This window comes from Rattus rattus, chromosome 6, assembly GCF_011064425.1.
Source record: "Rattus rattus isolate New Zealand chromosome 6, Rrattus_CSIRO_v1, whole genome shotgun sequence".
NCBI lineage: Eukaryota > Metazoa > Chordata > Mammalia > Rodentia > Muridae > Rattus > Rattus rattus.
In genome coordinates this window covers 140434779-140455831 of record NC_046159.1, presented here as the reverse complement: position 1 = coordinate 140455831, position 21053 = coordinate 140434779, and the positions used below count along the sequence as shown (strand labels likewise).

Here is a 21053-nt window from a genome sequence, read left to right as displayed (position 1 = left end):
TTTACAGCTTCCGGTTTAGTGTTTTTATGAAATTCCTAAGTACGTGAATGAGTGGGTTCTGTTTCTTGTCCCGTCTATTGAGCTCCTCTCCTTCCATTTGTTTGTTTAGTCCTATTTCAATATGTTAGTTTTGGTTTTATTATTTTTATTTTGCTATTAATCCTTAGAAACTTGTTTGTTTTCTAATGACAGACAGAAAGGGGTGGATCCCGGTGGGAGGGAAGTTGGAGAGGAACCAAGAGTAGAGCGAGGGAAAATCCTAATCAGGATATATTATATGAGAAAAAAAATTTCAATAAAAGAGAAAACATAAGCGGACATAGATAAATGAAAATGAGCAAATAAATGAAGGAAGTAAGACTAGCATAAAGATATATACCTGGGTTTTCACAGGCTAGTGACTAAATGACAGCAGATGAATGACAGAGGAGGGTTCTGTAGGTAGAGGTTGGGAAGGAAATATGCAGTGAATGGAAATTGATTTTATCTGCTTATAGGGTCAACCGCCAACTGTCTCAAGATTTAAAATACAACCTTATAGAGGGGAATGAAAGATTTGTTTTAATGTATTTTCCATTTTCAGTAGAAAAGGCTTTAGAATCCAGCTAGTGACACATAAATGAGTGTCCAGCTTGAACAGGATATATTTTAAAGTGTATCTTAAAAGGAAGATTGTAGTGAGTAGGTTCATATTTTCCTGCTACTCAAGATGCAACAGTGATCATTCAACAAACATAATTAGAAAATAAATATGTACAATGAGATGAAGATAAAAGACAAAAACCTCTAAGGGATGTCAAGTCTGTAAAGTTAGTGTGTAAATTCCAACATCAACAACAGTGCTACCGGGTGTCCAGGAAGTGCGGGGAACGCTTCCTGTGCTCTAGTGAAAAACCTTAGACAATAAGATATTTTTAGTGTGCAGTTTCTTTTCATTTCATGCGCATAACTACAATTTAGAATTACAGAACGACTGTATGACAACGTTGTCAATGTTGATATTTTAAAGTAACACCAGTAAATTTAGAATGGGACTAAATGTAGGAATTTTCAATATCTTGATCGTTGCCCTTTCCTTACTAGTACACTGCATTACCATTTGTTGTTCAGAACAAATTTACTGTTTTGAATTTTCTAGACTAGTTTTACTTATCCTGTACTACAATTTATCTCCTGAAGGTCAAGTAACCTGGTTTGGCTATGAAAGTCCTCGTAGCTTCTGGGACTACATCAGAGTGGCTTGCCGGAAAGTTTCACAAAACTGTATCTGTAGTATTGAAAATATGGAAAATGTCAGTTCCTCCAGAGCTAAGGTAAGACTTGATAATAGGAAGTATGTCTAATCTAATTAGAAACTGGTTTACCTGAACTGAAATTATTTGAACTCTATTTAAAACAAGTTTTGTCATGGTACTGTTGTTGGTGATGGTGGTGGTGGAATTTGCATATTACCCAAGTTGTTGACATCCCTTAGAGGTTTTTTTGTCCTTTATTTTTATTTCATTTTATGTACTTATTTTCTAATACTGTTTGGTGAATGCTCACTGTTACATCTTGAATAGCAGAAAGATATGAACCTACTCACTACAATCTTGCTCTTAAGAAGCACTTTAAAATGTATCCTGTTCAAGCTGGGCATGATAGTTCACATGTGTAATCCCGTACTCAAGGGCAGAGGCAGCTGAATCTCTGACTTCAAGGCCAGCCTGGTCCACAGCACGAAGTCCAGGAATCTTGGGGGTTTTTGAGGGTCTTTCTTTGAGGGTCTGTAACCTCCAAACCAACACTGTGTTCCTGTCTTTCACTGTGCTAACATTTACACTGCTCATGCACAAACAACAGTGACTCGACCGGTACAAATGAAGGCAGTGGCATCAAGTGACACAGGTAGCTACTGAGTACTTTCCTATAGTGTAGTTCCTTTTGAAAAGGCAGTTTGCTTAGAATGTCTGCTAAAGGCATTTTCATCTAGTCAATTTAATCTCTGACTAGGTATTGACTAGGCAATCAGGTATGAAAATGTGCAAAATGACTGGGCTCATGCTAGGGAGGCTGGGGCAAGAGGGAGGACAGAGGCTTTGAGGCCAGCTTGGGAGACTTGTGAGTCAGCCAGCCTGGATTGTATAGTAAGTTATATCAGAAAACACTTCTGTAGCATACTGGAGTGCTATGGTTACTTCAGAAAGACACTTGTATAATTGTCTGTATCGGGAGGGAGGTGACCTAGGCACTTTTTATGTGCTACTATTTTTATTGCAAAGAAAGTTACAGATGTAATTTGGGAGCTGGAGAGAGAGAGAGAGAGAGAGAGAAAGAACACACAGACAGAGAGAGAGAGAGAGAGAGGAGAGAGAGAGAGAGAGAGAGAGAGGAGAGAGACAGGGGGGAGGGGGGTGTGTCTTCATTAAGGGCTTACCACATAAGCCTGTGGACCTGAGCTTGGTTCTCAGAATCTACCTAAAGCCAAGCATAGCAGTATATGCCTGGATTCTCTGCTCTGCAGAGGCTGAGGCAAATACATCCTTGGGGTTGACTGGTCAGCCCTGTGAGAAACCTTGTCTCAAAAATCAATGTAAACAGCTCTTAAGGAATAACATGTGTGATTGTCCTTTGGCTTCCACAGACACTCACACACAGGTGCACATGAACACACACACACACACACACACACACACACAAATATATATATTTCTTTTTCAGATTTAGACATTTGGCAAACACTTTCTTGCAAGAAATAGCCTTTCTTTCTGAAGAATATGCATGGTGAAACAACTGACAATATTTCTTGCTACTGGTCAAGCTTTTAAGCAAAAGTTAAACTTTTGGAAAACTTACATTCACTGCGTTAAGCTTCATAATAGCTGTTCTGATAGCTTCAATATAATCAGGAAATACATTTTAAAACTGATTTGTAGAATTTAGTATTTGATAGATCTGCCTAACTTATATTTTCTAAATGTCTAATTCATAGGCTTACAAAAACAGGCATGAATATATGATTAATTCAAAGTTTAAGTTAAGCCTATGAATTTAATGCAATAATATATTAAAAGTTCATTGTTTTAGTTACCTATCCATATTACATCTAACTTTTTAAAATTATCATGTGATGAAGGGGTATGTGTGTGTGTGTCTGTCTGTCTGTCTGTCTGTCAGTGTGTGGCGCATGCTGCATTCAAATGTACAGATCTGCCCATTTGCGTGCCCATTGTGTGCCTTCTTTTATCATTCTTTACCATATTGCCTAAACTGGAAGGTTATTGTTTGGCTAAGCTGGGTGGTTGACAAGCTAGAGAATCTCTGACCTGACTGACTCTACCCCCCGCCCCCCGGAATGCTAGCATTACAGGCTTATGCAAGCATGATGGGTTTTATGTGGTTTAGATTCATGCTTGCAGGACAAGTGCTCTTACCCATTGAGCCATCGAATTTTCCCCATTTCCTGAGTTAGCATGTTAGGTACAGTAAATATTAATAGGTATAGTCTACTTAAAAGCTCTCTTAGGGACCTCCATAATTTTTAAATTTGAAAAAAAAAAAAAAAAAAAGATAAAAAGCCTTTTTAAATGACCTAAGATGCAGACATAAGGTATGTTAGCCTTAATTTAGAAAGTATTTTATGTTTTATTGGGCTGCCATAAGTAGAAAGATAAAGATTTATAATTTGAAGATCTAGTCATGACTTAGTTCATTATTTTACAATTTTAAAACTGAGACTATGCCTTGGTTGAGTTTATATCAGCTTTGTTTCCTTGCTTTCCTTATGACTTGGGAATGATATCTCATTTCTTTAGGTTAAAAGATTAGTTGTATTTTTTTGAAGAAACAAATCTATACAAGCAAAAAATTGTGGCACACATTTTTTTTTCATCTTCGTTGGGTGTTTTTGCTGCCTGCGTGGGATTGCAATCTGATAGCTTTACTAAAATACTAACGCCTGCTTTCTACACACCCTCATTTTCATTGTAAATGGATTTTCTCATATTCTGATTATAGTTTTTCCCACCCCTAGTTCTCCCAGTTCCTCACTTCATCCCCTCCCATCTGGATCTACGCCCTTTCTCTCTGCAGTTAAAAAACAAACAGGCATCTAAGGAATAATAATAAAATAAAATAAGACAAAACAAAATGAGCAGTTTGGAAGAGTACCAAACAAACCTAAGAAAACGCACAAGAAACAGATTGAAATGCAGAGGCATGACATTAGCACAGGGAAAACCCTCGGAAACTCAGAACTGGAAGCTATAGTATCACGAGAAGGACCTGCATTTAGGTCCTGGGCTTCTCACTTTGCTATGAGAAGAATGTATTTCAGAGTCAGTCATTTTCATAAACAAGATCTATGAAGATAACCAAAACCTTCCGAACACATCAGTTTTCCAGAGTTACTTTCCTCCAAGTCTCACGATGATATCCTAGTTGAAAAACCTCGTGGGATTCAATCAGTCAGCTAAATGCATGTATGTGAGGGAAAAGAATTCTCCATGAGTCTCAGGTTTTCATTCGGTAGAGGAAATCATAACATTGGCATTGCCAAGGCCCTTCTTTTAATTTGTTAAGGAATATATTCAGTAGTCTTCTAAATATTAAATATCAATGTTAGACAACTCTTGAAATAGAGCATTACTTCTTCACATTCTTCATAGTTTTAGCTTGAAGCCAAAATGAATAGCTTTGAAAAGGTAATAAATAGCAAAGGCAATTGGCCTTTAACCAGGGATTTTACAAAAACAGGATTTGCCCATCTGGTGGTAAATAAAAATCTCAGAAATGTAACTCTTGTGAGAGATGAGGTTCCCCCAATGTCTGGAATAAAACTGAGAACCAGAACATGGAAATGCTTATAGCCTCTGCAAGCTAAAAGTGAACACTGCCTATAACCAGGAGGGGTGCACCAGTTGCCAACCTTCGAGAGCATAACTTGACTGTCTGCATTTTGTGTGACCCTGAAGAGAAAGATCCTGCTGTTGCCCATCCAGATTTCTAAATAGTAAAGGTGCTGACTCAGCATATTCTTAAGCCTCTAAAATTACAATATACTGCATAGCAATAGAAAACTAATACAAATTTCCATAATAAAATGTATTTCCCTGCCTAGTTGTGTACATGTAGAGCTTATTGCCTTTCTTTCTCCATCACAGCAGAATGCTGTGTGTAATGGCTGCACCCAGAGAGATAATGTTTAGTATAAATAAGTCTCTCATAACAGTTGAATGAAAATATTCACAAATTTTCAAAATTTATTGCACAGATTAAGTCATTCTTAGAAGCCAGTAATTTTGTACTTGAAATGCTTCCTGAATCTGGACTAGCTTTTTTTTTTTAACTGGATGATGAAATCCCCAAATTCCAGTAAATAAAACAAATTTTAAGGCAGAAATATATAATCATATAGAATCATGGAGAAGGAAAACAAAGTGTTATAGTTTCGAAGTCACTATGAAGGATTAGTTGATAGATCATTTATATGGGTCCTGGCTCAGTGACATGTTCATGGTGGCAGGACTGAAGACCAGGAGATCTCCACCTCTAATCTCTTTCTATTGATTAGTTTTATTTAAGAAATTGGTCAAGAGAAGTCACATGGATGGATGGATTTATAAACGTTTAGCTTGGTAACAAAGTATTTGAAAACCTAAAAATGGAAAATTAACTTTCTAGTTTTCAAATATAAAATAGGAACCATGACTAAAACAAGTATTATAAACCCATTTAATAAAGACTGGAATAGTAAGTATGCAACTGGCTGGTCCTCAGAATGCAGAAAATAGCCCAGAAGACAACGAACATGCACTTCAATACGAATTGCTCTTAAGAATGTGCCTTATATAAAGAGAGAGCTTCGTGACCACAGGGGCCATCATGCAGTCATGAAATCACAAAGTACTGGCAGAGACAGAGCATAGACTGTAGACAGGATGATGGGGCCTAAAGCGAAAGAGGCTTTCCTTCCTATCCCACGAGGTGCTATGTTGGGAGAGATAGCCACTATGAGCGTTACAGACCCCTTCTGGAGGTTGGTAATGGATTTGGGGGTGAGCAAGCTTCATACCATATTATCTAGCCTGGCCTGATCTTCACCCCAGTGGACATGTACTAGGTGGATCCACAGTCCTACCTTGCAGCTACAAGGAAAAAGAGATGTAGAGCCACAGAATGCCATTTTTACTCATCAGCCCTGTATGTCAGAAGTGAGGAGGGGATGGGTGGAGGGGGATATGAGGGAATGGAATGAATTCTGGGGAAGGGGGAGCACTTAGTCTGCGAGTTAGGATTAAGCAACAGATAAAAGAGCAGACTAAATGTTTTCATTTTATTCTTTAGAAATAACAGGTTAAAGTTCTGGAAAAACTAGGTAGGATGTTCTATAAACACTCCAGACTTTCATTTGAGGCCAGAACGTTTTCATACTGAGGATAAAGACAGTTCAGAAAGATCAACAAAAATAAAAGTCCTAAAGTGGTGCTCTTCAACATGTCTCCAAGAAGAAAGAAACAGCCGTGGAGAGAGGAAGCATCCTAGTGCTGTGAGTTATTGTTAACAATATCCGTTATTCAGTCAAATCAAGCGTATCAAGAAAGAACATCAAGGTAGGTGTGGTGGTACATGCCTGTAATCTCAGCACTCAGGAAGCTGAAGAAAGAGGGTCCCAAGTTCAAGGCCAGTTTGGGGTACGTGGAAAAACTGTCTCAAATCTCATAATCCCCAAAAAGAAAAATTGACTATAGCAAGAAAACCTACAAAAGAAACAGAACTATAGATGGTAAATACAATAAACTCTTAAGTAATTACAGTGGGTTAAAATTAGGAGCAAAGAGGAGGTTTTGGAAACTGGACATTTACAAAACAGCAACACTGCCAACCAACCAGAGCTCCCAGGGACTAAACACTACCCAAAGACTAAACATGGACTGACCCTGGGCTCCAACTGCATATGTAGCAGAGGATGGCCTTCTTGGACACCAATGGGAGGAGAGGCCCTTTGTTCTGCCAAGGGGTTGTATAGGGGATGTCATGGCGGGAAGTGGGGGATGGATGGGGAGGGGAATAACTTTATAGAAGAAGGGGAGGGAGATGGGTTGGAGGCTTATGACCAGGAAACTGGGAAAGGGAATAACATTTGAAATGTAAATAAAAAATCCAATAAAAGAAAAAAAAAGAAAAAAAGAGCTAGACTTATACAAACACTGACTGTTTGCTGAATCATAATTGATCTCAGTGACTTCCAAAGGATCATGTAAGGTCCACAGTGGAAGTAAGCTAGACTCAATGACAGAACAACAAGATCCTTTAATGGGGGGACATTTTGAATGGCCTCTACATATCTCTTAAGTGAAAGAGGAAATCATAATCAAAATTGAAGTATATTTGAAAAATGACAATGAAATGTAACATATAAAAAACTTGCTTTAAAGAAATACACTTATGCAAGCTTTTCTGTATGTTTGAATAACAATAAGTGATAGAAATTAGTTGTCAAAGAATTCATGTAACAAGCCACTATTAAGTAGTAACTTGAAGACAACACCTATATAATCTGTAGCTCACAGGTTCTCAACCCCTTCCTATCCCATAGTTACATTATGATTCCTGACTGTAGCAAAATTACATACATAAAGTAGCAGTGAAATGATTTTAAGGTTGGGAGTCACCATAACATGAGAAACTGTTATAGTGTATTAAAGGGTTGAAGCATTAGGAAGGCTGAGAACCAATGCTGTAGACAGTAAATATTCTGTTAAGGTATTATTAACTTCACACTGATAAAGTTGCAAAAATGATGGAAGTGGGAAAATTCTTTGAAAAACAACACTCACCCAATCTGAAACAAATAACATCTGAATATCCTAATAATTAAGCTGAATTATAACTAAAACATACTCCTACTAGTACATCCATTTTTAATTTGTTGGGGATTTGTAGAAAATTTAAAGACTGTTTTGTAGTCCATATGTAACAGTCTTTTGTCAGATGTAATGAGACATATATATTTACTGTGTGTCTTAGTCAGGGTTTCTATTCCTGCATAAAACATCATGACCAAGAAGCAAGTTGGGGAGAAAAGCACTTTCACATTGCTGTTTATCACCAAAGGAAGTCAGGACTGGGACTCAAGCAGGTCAGGAAGCAGAAGCTGATGCAGAGGCCATGGAGGGATGTGTCTTAACTGGCTTGCTTCCCCTGGCTTGCTCAACTTGCTTTCTTATAGAACCCAGGACCACCAGCCCAGCTACAGTGGGCTGGGTTCTCTCCCACTGATCACTAGTTGAGAAAATGCCTTACAGTTTGGTCTCATGGAGGCATTTCCTCAACTGAGGCTCCTTTCTCTGTGATAACTTCAGCCTGTGTCCAGTTGACACACAAAACCAGCCAGTACACTGTGTGATATCTTTTTTCTCTCTTAAGTGATGATATCTCATTTTGGGACAAGAAAGAAGAATTTATAGATCGGTTTGTTTGATGATGAAATTATTTTTCCTATACTAATGGCATATTGTTTTATTTCATCTTATAGTCAAGTAGGGATAATATTGTACTCCTAACTCAAAAAATTTTCATGAGAGCTATTTTAATATACACGAAAGTTTTTGAATAGAGTCTAGAGCATAATAATTATGTTCTTAAAACTATTGTCAATGTTCATGACTCTTTTTTAAATCTCAGTGATTCACCATCGCCAAGTTATAAAGTATAAATTCCTTAACACTGCTTCAGGTTTTCTATATTGTGGTGACCAACAATCTTCTTAAGTCTTGTTTGTTTTTCTATCCTAGTAAAAGTTCTTTTATTGAAAGAAAATAAATTAGCACAATTTGTTACCACGACAGAGTTCCACACATGCAAGGACAGGAAACTAAGTGCAGCCCAGCTCTGTGTGGATTGGAATTAAAAATCCGGAAGCAGGACTTTCCCCAGATCTCTTATCTAGCCTCAGCACACAGTCTCCTGTGCCTAGCTTTTTGTGGAAAATGGCTTCCTTTGCTTCTGTGCCTGTGACAGTGTAACCTTGTGATTTTACAACCCACTAGTAGCTGCAAACCACTTCTAGTTGATGTGTCAAATTCAATTTGTAGTGAGATTTCTGGGACTGGGGGGCAGCTGGCAGCTTGCGTTTCTTCTTCCTCTGCTTCCAACAGCTCCACCTCCTGTGGGTTCCTCCAGGCTTACTCCAAAGGACCCAGTGGGCTGAGTGCAGAGCAAGCCTGAAGCCAGCACAGTGGGAAGATTGGCTGGCAGCTGCATCCCTGTTCATTTTCTCCCCTGCAGCATTGCTGTTCCTGCCTGAAACAGTTGGATCTGTGGACATTTCCTTGCTTTTGTTCAAGCCCAGTGTATTGATTAGGCACCTTTATTCCCACTGCCATTCCATCCAATGCTTTGGTTTTCTGTGTTACTCAGTTGCATGAATTTTGCTGGTGAATTGGGAAGAACTAGGTAGAAATGAAAGTAAATGTAATTTTATATTCTTCCCACAGATATTATTCCTTGCATTATTTCAGTCCATACAGGCTTTAAAAAGGGCTGGGGAGGTAGCCAGTGAAGTGAACTGCTTTCTTCACAGGCTTGGTGACCTGAATTCAAATCTCCAGCACCCACATAAAACTCTAGTCTATGACTCCAGGTCAGAGGTGTGGGAAGCGAGATAAGAGACAGGTGGATCCGAGGGGCTTGCTGTCCGGTCAGTGTAACCAAAGTAACCAAAGAACTCCAGGTTGAAAGAGAGGCCTTGTCTCAAAAAAAAAAATATTGACTTCTGACCTCCACATAAGCAAGTGCAAACACACACACACACACACACACACACACACACACACACACACACACAACACACACACACACACTCTCTCTCTCTCTCTCTCTCTCTCTCTCTCTCTCTCTCTCTGGGGGAATTATAGGGACTATTTTGGATTATTCAGAAAGACTAGCTAAGGTCTACTACTAAAAGGTGTTGATACTTTCTAGTACTGTTTAATGATTCACACATCAGAGTTGCTTGTCTGTGATTCTGTGCTGAAATATGCTGACATCTGAGTTGAAATACGCCCATCTGGGGTGGGGGGTGGGAGAGTGGGGGGGGGGGGGGGGGGGGTGGGGGTGGGGGTGGGGGTGGTAAAACCAGAACCTGGATTATCCTAAGTCAGTGCTGTATCACTGAGCTCCATCCTCAGTCCCTGGCCTCCTCTTCTTGTTTTCTACTTTTAAATCTTTGGTAGCATGTTTTACATTTGGGGGAAGAAGCTCCAAATTCAGTAACTCATGACTTGGGTTTATGATTGATCATAATTTACTGTCAATGTAAAAACTTCCTCTTGGGGTATGAGTAGAATATCTTTTCAACCAAGTACTGTTGAAGTGAGCACTGTAAGATTAGGTTTTGTGTGTTTTATAAGGGGACTCATTTTAACTAGCATGTTGCCTTTGGATATTAAAGTGGAATTTTATATACATGTACTATATGATTCAAAATACATCTCTAAGCTGGGCTTGAGGATGTAGCTGTAATTTGATATATTGTCATCTGCTGAAAGACAAACTATGTGTTTAATGTAACCCAAGTGTTCTGTTAATATAACCCAGTGTTCTGTTTTATCTTCTTAGTGGTTCTTCCTGGCTATTCTTTATTTTGGTTGTTTACTCCTTACTGTTATTATGCAGATATGTGACAGTATATAGAAAATTATTTTTAAGATTCTTATTTGATCCTTTCTTGTTCCTCTTAGGGTAGAGCCTGGATCAGAGTAGCACTCATGGAAAAACATTTGTCTGAATACATCTCTACAGCTTTGAGAGACTTCAAAACAACCAGGTTTAAAAGTCCTTTCAATTTTCTAATACTTAATGATTTGAAAATCAGAATGGTGTAGTAGTCTGAAGTTCTCAACTTTCTGATCATCTGTTTTTCTTACTGCTCAGATAAATCTGCTGTCTTCTTAGAAAAGTGTAATTTGTCACCTGACTATACATTTGACTAACTGATTGGTATAAGGCACACATGGTGCCACCTGGAATGTCTTTTTACTGAACCATTCTGAATATCGATTGATAGTGCTTTGAGCTTTCTTCTCCCCATTCACTTTCCTTTGACAAATTTGAAGGAAGTTCTAAATATGACATTCTTTTTTTTTTTTTTTTTTTTGGTTCTTTTTTTCAGCTGGGGAAACCCAGGGCCTTGCACTTCCTGCAAGCGCTCAACACCACTGAGCTAAATCCCCAACCCTAAATATGACATTCTTAAATGTCTGGTCTCTTTCCCCAGTAGTGCTTATTTCTCTGCTTGAGAAGACTTTAAGTAGATCATTTATTTCTTTCATTCATGTACAGAATTAATAATGGTTTTATTGTCTTTTCAGTGAACTTTGTAGATATTACTCTTCTAAAGGTTACATAGATTTAAGGGATGTCCTACTGTTTGCTCTGTATAAATGAAGACCTTACTGCTTTTTAATTGATGGTAAAAAGGTTCCTGCTACACAAGTCGTTAAATATTTAGTTCTTGTCTGGTGACCTACATTTGCTGCTGTTGATGGCACTGCTTTCCTCTATGTCGGACGTACTTGTGAATGAAAGCATTTAGTAATCTCATTATCTTAGACATATACTGTATAGTGCCATTGCACAAGGCACTATATAAGATAAATAGGTTCATATAAAACCCAAATTTAGTTGTTCAATTGCCATATCACATTTCAGCCACTCCGTTCATAACAAGTTGTTTCCCTTCTCATGGAAAGGCTGCCTTGATGCTTCTAAAAGACTCTCCGTATTTACCTCATTCTGATTTCTGAAAAGGATGGTAAAACGGCAGCTGTAAATCAGCTTTGAAAGAGGATTAAGAATAAAGAACTCATGAATCTGGAGCCTCGATTTCCATGTCCTGATGGATCTAACACTCTAGATTTTAATAAAACCTTGACATGAGTTACGACATTCTTTTTGCCAGCTAACTGGTACAGAATTTTTCAACTCTGTAGATAATAAATAAAACAGTAAACTTTTAATTCGACAGATACAAAAAATTATTATGATAATAAATTTGATCAGAAAGATATTTATGAAAGTGTTTTAATAAGATAAATATACTATGTATTTATTGAGATTTTTAGCAACTTGATACTCTTGGCCTATATCTAAAGATGGATAAGGTGATAAACTCTTAGATCTTTAAAATGAACCTGACAAAATGAAATTTTATCATCACAGGGAGACAAACTTAATTATAAAAAGAAATATTGATGGTACAAATGCTTTGTAAAAAAAAAAAAAAAAGCAAAACTACAGCACAGTATCAGAATCTAGTATAAATTCCAAAAAGTCTAAATTAAAACTAAGCTTATATAATAATTATCTCTTATATAATTGTAATTAATCTTTTCTAAGTGAACACAGAAATGTCTCTCAAGTTTTAGTTGAGATGATTGGGTGTGATAGGCATAAATTTTGAAAGATTGTTTTCAGAACAATAGTTAAAAAAATCAAAGGGAAACATTTTAGCTCTGTCTTACATCTAGCCGTAACCTGATGACAAAGGAAATGATTCAATTCTAAATACAAAAGTTTCTGAAATAAAAGGTCTTGTAATACTCTACAAACATATTCTATTCAAAACACAAATGTGGCTTGGTACATATTATATGCATGCATGTATGTGTGTATGCATAAACATATCTGCCCTAACAGAGGTGCTTGAATGTGAATACAGTGGCTTCATAATTCACAAGAAGGAAAGTGAGCACAAAGATATTTCAGAATTTTCTTTTTAGATTGTGACTAACAAATGTGAAAACACAGAATGTTTTTAACTACTTAATGTTGTTATTTTTACCGAAATAAATTCAAATAACTTTTTAATTGTAAGTAATTTGAATGTAAATCCCTGACTAAACAAACACACTTGGAAGAGTAAATTTTTAAAATATAAGAATAATCCTGGAGAGAGCAGTTATACATTACCTTTTCTGAATGCTTCCAGACGTAAGTGCATAAAGAGGGAGAAGTTAGTCCTTTAACAATCTTGAGAGTATCTGAATCAAGTGGATTTCTTCTCGTTCTGTCTGACTTCACAGACAAAGAGAAATGATAGTCTTTAAAATAGTGACAGCGTGCTTACCCCAGTTCAAGGGGAGGAGCTAAGGCAGGCAACTTTGAAGCCCTAATTGAGTATCCAAGGATGGAGGAAGGGTGGAGGAAGGGTGGGGAGCTGAAGTACAAATTCTTGGAGTACATGACCGCCTTCAAAGCATTAAAGAATTTCATGTGAACTTCTTGCTGAAGTGGAAAGTGTCTTGAGAAGCAACTGAAAAAAAAAAAAAGAATAAAAACTTGGAATGTTTTGTGATTCAGGAATTTGGGTGTTATCTGGAGACAGCCAGAATTGGGAAGTGATAGAGTACAATCTAAGATTTTCTTAAAGGTAGAATATTACTTTGATAGCATCCTGGGGAAAAATCTCAAATGAAAAGTGAAAACAGGATTGGTTTGTTCAAAGTTCAGTTTCTGTCCATCTACAAAGAATTAATTGGAAACATTAAGCCAAATTTTATACATGTGACATTTGAAATAATATTGAAAATGAATGTTTTAAGTAGTAAATATTGGCAATAATAGATTAGAGAAAAGCTGGCGGAAGCTGAGGAGGAGGGCAACCCTGTAGGAGGCCCAGCAGTCTCGATTAACCTGGACCCCCAAGATCTCTTAGACACTGAATCACCAACCAGGCAGCATACACCACTGAGCTGAGGCCCCCAACACACATACAGCAGAGGACTCCTGGGTCTGGGTTCAGTCAGAGAAGATGCACCTAACCCCTAAGAGACTGGAGGCCCCAGGAAGTTTAGAGGTCTGGTGGGGTGGGTGTGGTGGGGATGTCCTCGTGGAGGGGGCAGTGCAGGGAGGAGTTATGGGATGTGGAACCCTTGGGTAGACCTGGAGTGGAATAAAATATGGATTGTATAAATAAATAAATACATACATACATACATACATACATACATACACTAGGAAGCAAATATGATTATCATGATGTAAGAAGACAATGAGGTATAAAGAATATGTTAAGAAAAATGACCTGAAACATCCTACATTTGGTATAAAATATTATGTATCATAAAAAATTAGCTTTACAAAAACCTAAACTTAGTTGCGTCAGTATTTAATTTAAAATGATAAATTATGTCATAAAGAAATGTCAGTTTTTATAATATTTTGGTATAAATATAGGAGGAACTAAAGTATAAAATAAAACTTTGTAAATTCCTGAGGTTGTTGTGGTGCATATTAAAAAAGATTCTCTATCATCCTAGTGCCATATGGCTTCTGCAGGACATTTTCATCTCAGCCAGCAAAGCCTCTCACCCACTAAGCTCCCAATCTCCATCCCACACTGCTGATGGCCACTCTCTGAGCCCAGCGCAATCTCTCCCTCCATCTAGTTCCCAGGGCCGGTTGCTGCCTTGAAAGTTCCATACAGAGACTGCCTATCTTGCCGCTCTCTTACTGTGGACTCTGCTCACTTCCCAGCATCCACCCACTGTGGTTATAGTCACAACTCCCAGTAACCCATAAAAATCAAAACTCAATAAGCTTGTAATTTAGCAATCAGATTTATGTCTTTAGCAATCAGATTTATGTTTTAAATTCTCAATCCACAAAACATCCACACAAAAAAACTCACAACGAATTGATAATGATATAAACTTCCCACCTAGATAAGACAAACTGTCCTATAAAAATCCATCCCTTAAGGAATATTCACAGCTACCTGTGGCCATTTAAGGCCACATGGATCTGGGTCGTCCTTCTCTGCCTACATCTTGGTTCCTCTTTCTCTTTTCTTCTCTACCACCTTACAAAACTCCGTCCCCACCTTACTCTTTCACTGCCCATCACAGGCCCTGCCTTCTCGTGTGCCAGCCCTCACCTGCATAAAGACAACAGTCCACACTGAGCTATTACTGATGATGGCGCTCTCAATTTCAGAAAAGTGGCTAAAATAGTAATGAGTTGCTAAATCTTTTAAGAACCAAGAGTTTTAGAATCTATAAATATGCCAAATTTACATTAAAATTATCCTTTGATATCTATGAATTTGCTTTCTATGATGTCTGTTACCCATTGACTGGGAAATTCCAGAAGTAATTCGCGCATTTTATATAGCTGCTTTTACAGGCTGTTGCTAATACCCGCTTTAATTAGTTGTTACTGTAAATCTCTTCATGTGACTTGTTTATGTTAAACTTTATCGTAATGTGGATGGGGAAGCATAGCATAGCATGGCAGTTGCTCCGTATGTCTGGAGACTCTCAGTATGTTGAAAACACCGTAAGTCAAAACCACATTTACTGTGCCAACTGCCAGGCACCAGAGCTTAGCCTATCATACTTTAATATTCTCAAAACTTTTATGAAAGCCTATGGTTGGACAAGTAAAGCAGCAGGTCTGTTCTCACATACAATGATCATGTGATGGGATGGGAGCCGCAGCTCACTGCCCTGCTCCTGCCCTGGAAAAGATAATGCAGCAAAGCACAATTGCTGTTGAATGTCCACTGTTTCTCAGTACCTTTAGGTCAAAAATTGGAAGTTGAACTTATATATTGATAGCATATCTTGATATTATGGTTTTCAGGCATTCAGTGGGTATCTTGGGATATTCTTCATTGATGAAGAAAGTTTCTGTATTAAGATGAAAAAAATAAACATTATTAAAAGTTGCTTTTGGATTGTCCTACCTCACGACTTATACCAAAACTCCAAGTAGATCCAATTTACTTATTGTTTGATTGATTGATTGTTCATTGACATACCTTTCTGCTGAGTATATTATGCAGAACCTTAGAGGAAAGACACCTGCTATTGACGGTGGATTCCACACTCCCAAGTGAACATATTCCATATACTACATACAGATAAATATCAAAGCATTCACATAGTTATTCAATAAGATAGAATTTCAAAGAATTCTATATATAAATATTTCCAAAGACAATAAAATAAGTATTATTCAATAAAAGTAGCTCACAACACATCAGAATATTTAAGAAATTCTAAGAAACATAACAATATTTACCAATTTACCTGTTCTATTATACCATGATGCCAGTCTATCGCTACATATAAATATATCTAAGGTGTATTTCCATGTAAGCATTCTTATACAAATGTATTACTTTTTGCATTTTTATTGAATATTTTATTTATATTTCTAATGTTATCCCCTTTCCTGGTTCCCCCTCTCCCATCTCCCCTCCTTCTGCTTCTATAAGGATGTTCCCCCACCCACCCACTTACTCCCACCTCATCACCCTGACATCCCCCTACACTGGGGAATCAAGCCTTCACAGGACCAAGGAACTCTTCTCCTATTGATGCCAGACAATGCCATCCTCTGCTACATATGCTGCTAGAGCCATGTGTACTCTTTGGTTGGTGGTTTAGTCCCTGGGAGCTCTGGGGTCTGGTTGGTTGATATTATTGTGTAGATCCAATTTAAATACAAAATTATTGAAAGAAAACATAGGTTTAACTCTTTGATATTTCCTTGACATGATATCCTATGTACAAAGATCAAAAGAAAACTAAATAAATTAGATATCAATATTTATAACTTGATTTTTCCGTGGACACCATTGATAGGTAAACAAGAACACAGAGTAGGAAAAAAATTAAAAGTCACATAAGAAGTATATCCAGAAAAATATATATATAATCTTTTACCAATTGTTAGTAAAAATGAGAAAACTTTTCTCTGACAGAGGAATATAAATTGTTCGTAAATAGCAAAATAAAGCCTTGATGGATAATTTTCACTGTTAGCCCAACAGAATCTGAATCTCGGGGTATATCTTTAAGATGGGATTTCTAGACAAATTTAACCATGGAGAGATGATCCAGAATGAATGTAGGTGACAGCACACCATCTTTGGTATACCAAGCTGAATAAAAAGGGAAGAGGAGAAAGCCAGCTGAGAGGTTCCCCTTCTCTGTTTCTGACTCTGCTAAAATATAAGGACAGCCTTATGCTCCCACTCTCATGGACTCTACCATGCCTTTCCCTCCACGGTGGGTTATACCCTCAAAATGTGAGTCAAATCACACCTTCTCTTTGAAGTTGCTTCTTATCAGATATTCAGTTGTAGTAGTAGAAAGTAAGTAATGAAAAGCTTGGCACCGTTAGCTCCCGAGAAATGCAAACCAGAAACATTATGAAACTTAGGAAGTGAGATGTGTATTTACAAAAGATTACATGAAAGCAAACGTTGATGAGAACTGGGAAAATTTGGATCTCCAATGCGTTGCTTGTTTCAAAAGTAAAATGCCATAGCCACTTTGAAAACAGTCTGCAGTTGCTCAAAAATTTTAAATTATCATAAAACCTATCATATGACACATAGGGTTTGAGTGTATGGATGTCTGTTATTCCTATATATCAATGCATGTATACAAAATTGATACCATAGTTATAAAATGTCCATCTACTTATAGCTACAGTATTCATAATAACCGAAAGAGAAAACAACCCAAATCCCCATTACATAAAGGAGCGAAACGCATCCTCTCATTCAACCATAAAAATGATCGGAGTAGTGCCAACATTACATGCATTGGCAACATGGAAGTCCAAAGATAAACCTTGGTAACATGCAAAGTGAAAGAAGCCATTTACAGAAGGCCAGGTAGTATATGGTTTCAGTAATTGGAATGTCCAAGATACCTGAATAAGTACGTAGGAACAGGAATGAGGTCAGTGAGGTATAGACGGATTGGGAGAGTCACTGGCAGAGGGCTTGGAAGGAAATGATAGGTAACTGATAGCAGACGCTGTGCTGTCTTGGTTTTTGTCAAGTTGTAAGCCAAATAAAGCCTTCCCTCTCAGTGCTGCTTTTGTCGTGGTGTTCGTAACAGCAGCTGAAATCGGACTAAGACAGCTATTGTGATAGTTGATCTTCTCTGTCCATTTCACTGATTTTGTTATCTCCATGGAAAGACGCTTCTAAATGTGTCTATAAGGATGTTTTCAGAAAAAATTTTTTAAAAAAAGACTTATTTATTATGTATACAGCGTTGCACCCGCATGTACACTTGCAGGCCAGAAGAGGGCACCAGATTTCATTATAGATAGTTGTGAGCCACCATGTGGTTGCTGGGGATTGAACTCATGACCTCTGGATGAGCAGACAGTGCTCTTAACTTCTGAGCCATCTCTCCAGCCCGTTTTCAGAAAATTTTAACCGAAGCATAGATACATGCAAATGTGAGTAGCACTATTCTATGAGCTGGAGCCAGGACTGAATAAGAAGGGCAGATAGCAGTACACCAGCATCCATATCTCTCTGCTTCCTCACTGCGGGTGCCATCTGACCAACATCCTCATATCCCCACCACCATGCCTTCTCCACAGCGATGGACTATATCACCAAGTCATAAGTCCAAAGAAACCTTTCCTCCCTTTAGTTGCTTGTCAGGTACTGGGTCACAGCAAACAAAAAAAGTGACCAATACAGGTCCATTATTTCCTATGGTGGAGTATGAAAATGTGTTATAAAAATTGGAGCTGATAATTGTAGAACCAATTAAAGTATACTGCAAGAGTACTTTATAAGGGTTAATTTGTAATAACTACACTGTACTGTAAATATACTTTAGGTTACTTTGTAGTCAGTACACTAGTTGTTTTTAAAAGGGTAAAAATTTATTGAAATCCATTTAGTTTGATGTTAGCTACTGGTTTGCTGTATATGGCTTTTACTATGTTTAGATATGGGCCTTGAATTCCTGATCTTTCCAGGACTTTTATCACGAATGGGTGTTGAATTTTGTCAAATGCTTCCTCAGCATCTAATGAAATGATCCTGTGGTTCTTATCTTTGAGTTTGCTTATATACTGGGTTACATTGATGGATTTTCATATATTAAACCATCCCTGCATCCCTGGGATGAATCCTACTTGATCATGATGGATGACCGTTTTGATGTGTTCTTGGATTCGGTTTGCAAGAATTTTATTGAGTATTTTTGTGTCAATATTCATAAGGGAAATTTGTCTGAAGTTCTCTTTCTTTGTTGGGTCTCTGTGTGGTTTTGGTATAAGAGTAATTGTAGCTTCATAGAAGGAATTCGGTAGTGCTTTGTCTGTTTCAATTTTGTGGAATAGTTTGGACAGTATTGGTATGAGGTCTTCTATGAAGATCTGATAGAATTCTGTACTGAACTCATCTGGTCCTGGGGTCTTTTTGGTTGGGAGACTTCTAATAACTGCTTCTATTTCTTTAGGAATTATGGGGTTGTTTAGATGGTTTATTTGTTTGTGATTTAACTTCGGTACCTGGTATCTGTCTAGAAAATTGTCCATTTCCTCCAGATTTTCCAGTTTTGTTGAATATAGGCTTTTGTAATAGGATCTGATGATTTTTTAAATTTCTTCAGATTCTGTTGTTATGTCTCCCTTTTCATTTCTGATTTTGTTAATTTGGACACACTCTCTGTGACCTCTGGTTAGTCTGGCTAAGGGTTTATCTATCTTGTTGATTTTCTCAAAGAACCAGCTCCTGGTTTTGTTGATTCTTTGTATAGTCCTTTTCATTTCTACTTGGTTGATTTCAGCTCTGAGTTTGATTATTTCCTGCCTTCTACTCCTCTTGGGTTTATTTATTTCTTTTTGTTCTAGGGCTTTTAGGTGTGCTGTCAAACTGCTAATGCATGCTCTCTCCTGTTTCTTTTTGCAGGCACTCGGAGCTATGAGTTTTCCTCCAAGTACCACTTTCATTGTGTCTCATAGGTTTGGGAATGTTGTATCTTCATTTTCATTAAATTCTAAGAAGTATTTAATTTCTTTCTTTATTTCTTCCTTGACCAAGTTGTCATCGAGTAGAGGATTGTTCAACTTCCATGTATATATGGGCATTCTGTCATTATTGTTGTTATTGAAGACCAGTCTTAGTGCATGGTGTTCTGATAGGATGCATGGGATTATTTCTATTTTCCTGTATCTGTTTATGACTGGTTATATGGTCAATTTTGGAGAAGGTTCCATGAGGTGCTGAGAAGAAGGTATAACCTTTTGATTTAGTATGGAAGGTTCTGAACTAGAAAATATCATCCTGAATGAGGTAACTCAATCACAGAAAAACACACTTGGTATGCACTCACTGATAAGTGGATATTAGCCAAAAAGCTCGAATTACCCAAGATGCAATCCACAGACCACAGGAAGCTCAAGAAGAAGGATGACCAAAATGCGGATGTTCCCATTCCTTCTTAAAAGGGGGAAAATATCCATAGGAGGGGATATGGAAGCAAAGTTTAGAGCAGTGACTGAAGGAACGGCCATTCAGAGCCTGCCCCACATGTGGCCCATGTATATATATATATTCAGCCGCCAAAACTAGATGAGATTGATGAAGCTAAAAAAATGCATGCTGAAAGGGAACAGATATAGATCTCTCCTGAGAGACATATCCAGAGCATGTCCAAACCACTGAACTGAGAACAGGACCCCCTTGGGGGGAATTAGAGGAAGTATTGAAAGAGTTGAAGGAGCTTGCAACCCCATAAGAATGACAGTGCCAACCAACCAGAGCTTCCAGGGACTAAACCACTACCGAAAGACTATACATGGACTGACCCAGGGTTCCAATTGCATATGTAGCTGAGAATAACCTTGTTGGGCACCAGTGGAAAGGGAAGCCCTTGGTCCTGCCAAGGTTGAACCCAGTGCAGGGAATATGGGGGGCAGTAAGGGGGATGTATGGGGGGAGTACCATATGGGGGAGGGGAGGGGAGGGGAGGGAAGGGGAGGGGAGGAGAGCTTATAGACAGGAAACTGGGAAGGGGAATAACATTTGAAATGTAAGTTAAGAAATATATCTAACAAAAAAATTTATTGAAATCATGTAGATATAAAAAATAGGTTTTTATGAATTCTGAAAGCATGAAGTGATATAGCAGTGTATGCTAGTATATTTTATAGTTAACAACTTTATTTAAATTGTAATGTTTAGGATCCTATGTTGAAATAAGGATGCTTTGTACAGTAAGCTTAACTCTCTGTGATTGCTC

General features: G+C 37.8%; 1 protein-coding gene across 2 annotated transcripts in view; it reads left to right on the top strand.

Moving 5' to 3' along the window:
* Rundc3b (RUN domain containing 3B) overlaps nucleotides 1–21053 on the top strand; it is a 129326-nt gene that overhangs the window by 47622 nt on the left and 60651 nt on the right. For both annotated transcript variants that reach the window (XM_032907030.1, XM_032907029.1), the window contains exons 3-4: nucleotides 1180–1313; nucleotides 10722–10807. In XM_032907030.1, coding sequence (XP_032762921.1) covers nucleotides 1180–1313; nucleotides 10722–10807 — 220 coding nt within the window. The remainder of the gene's footprint in view (nucleotides 1–1179; nucleotides 1314–10721; nucleotides 10808–21053) is intronic.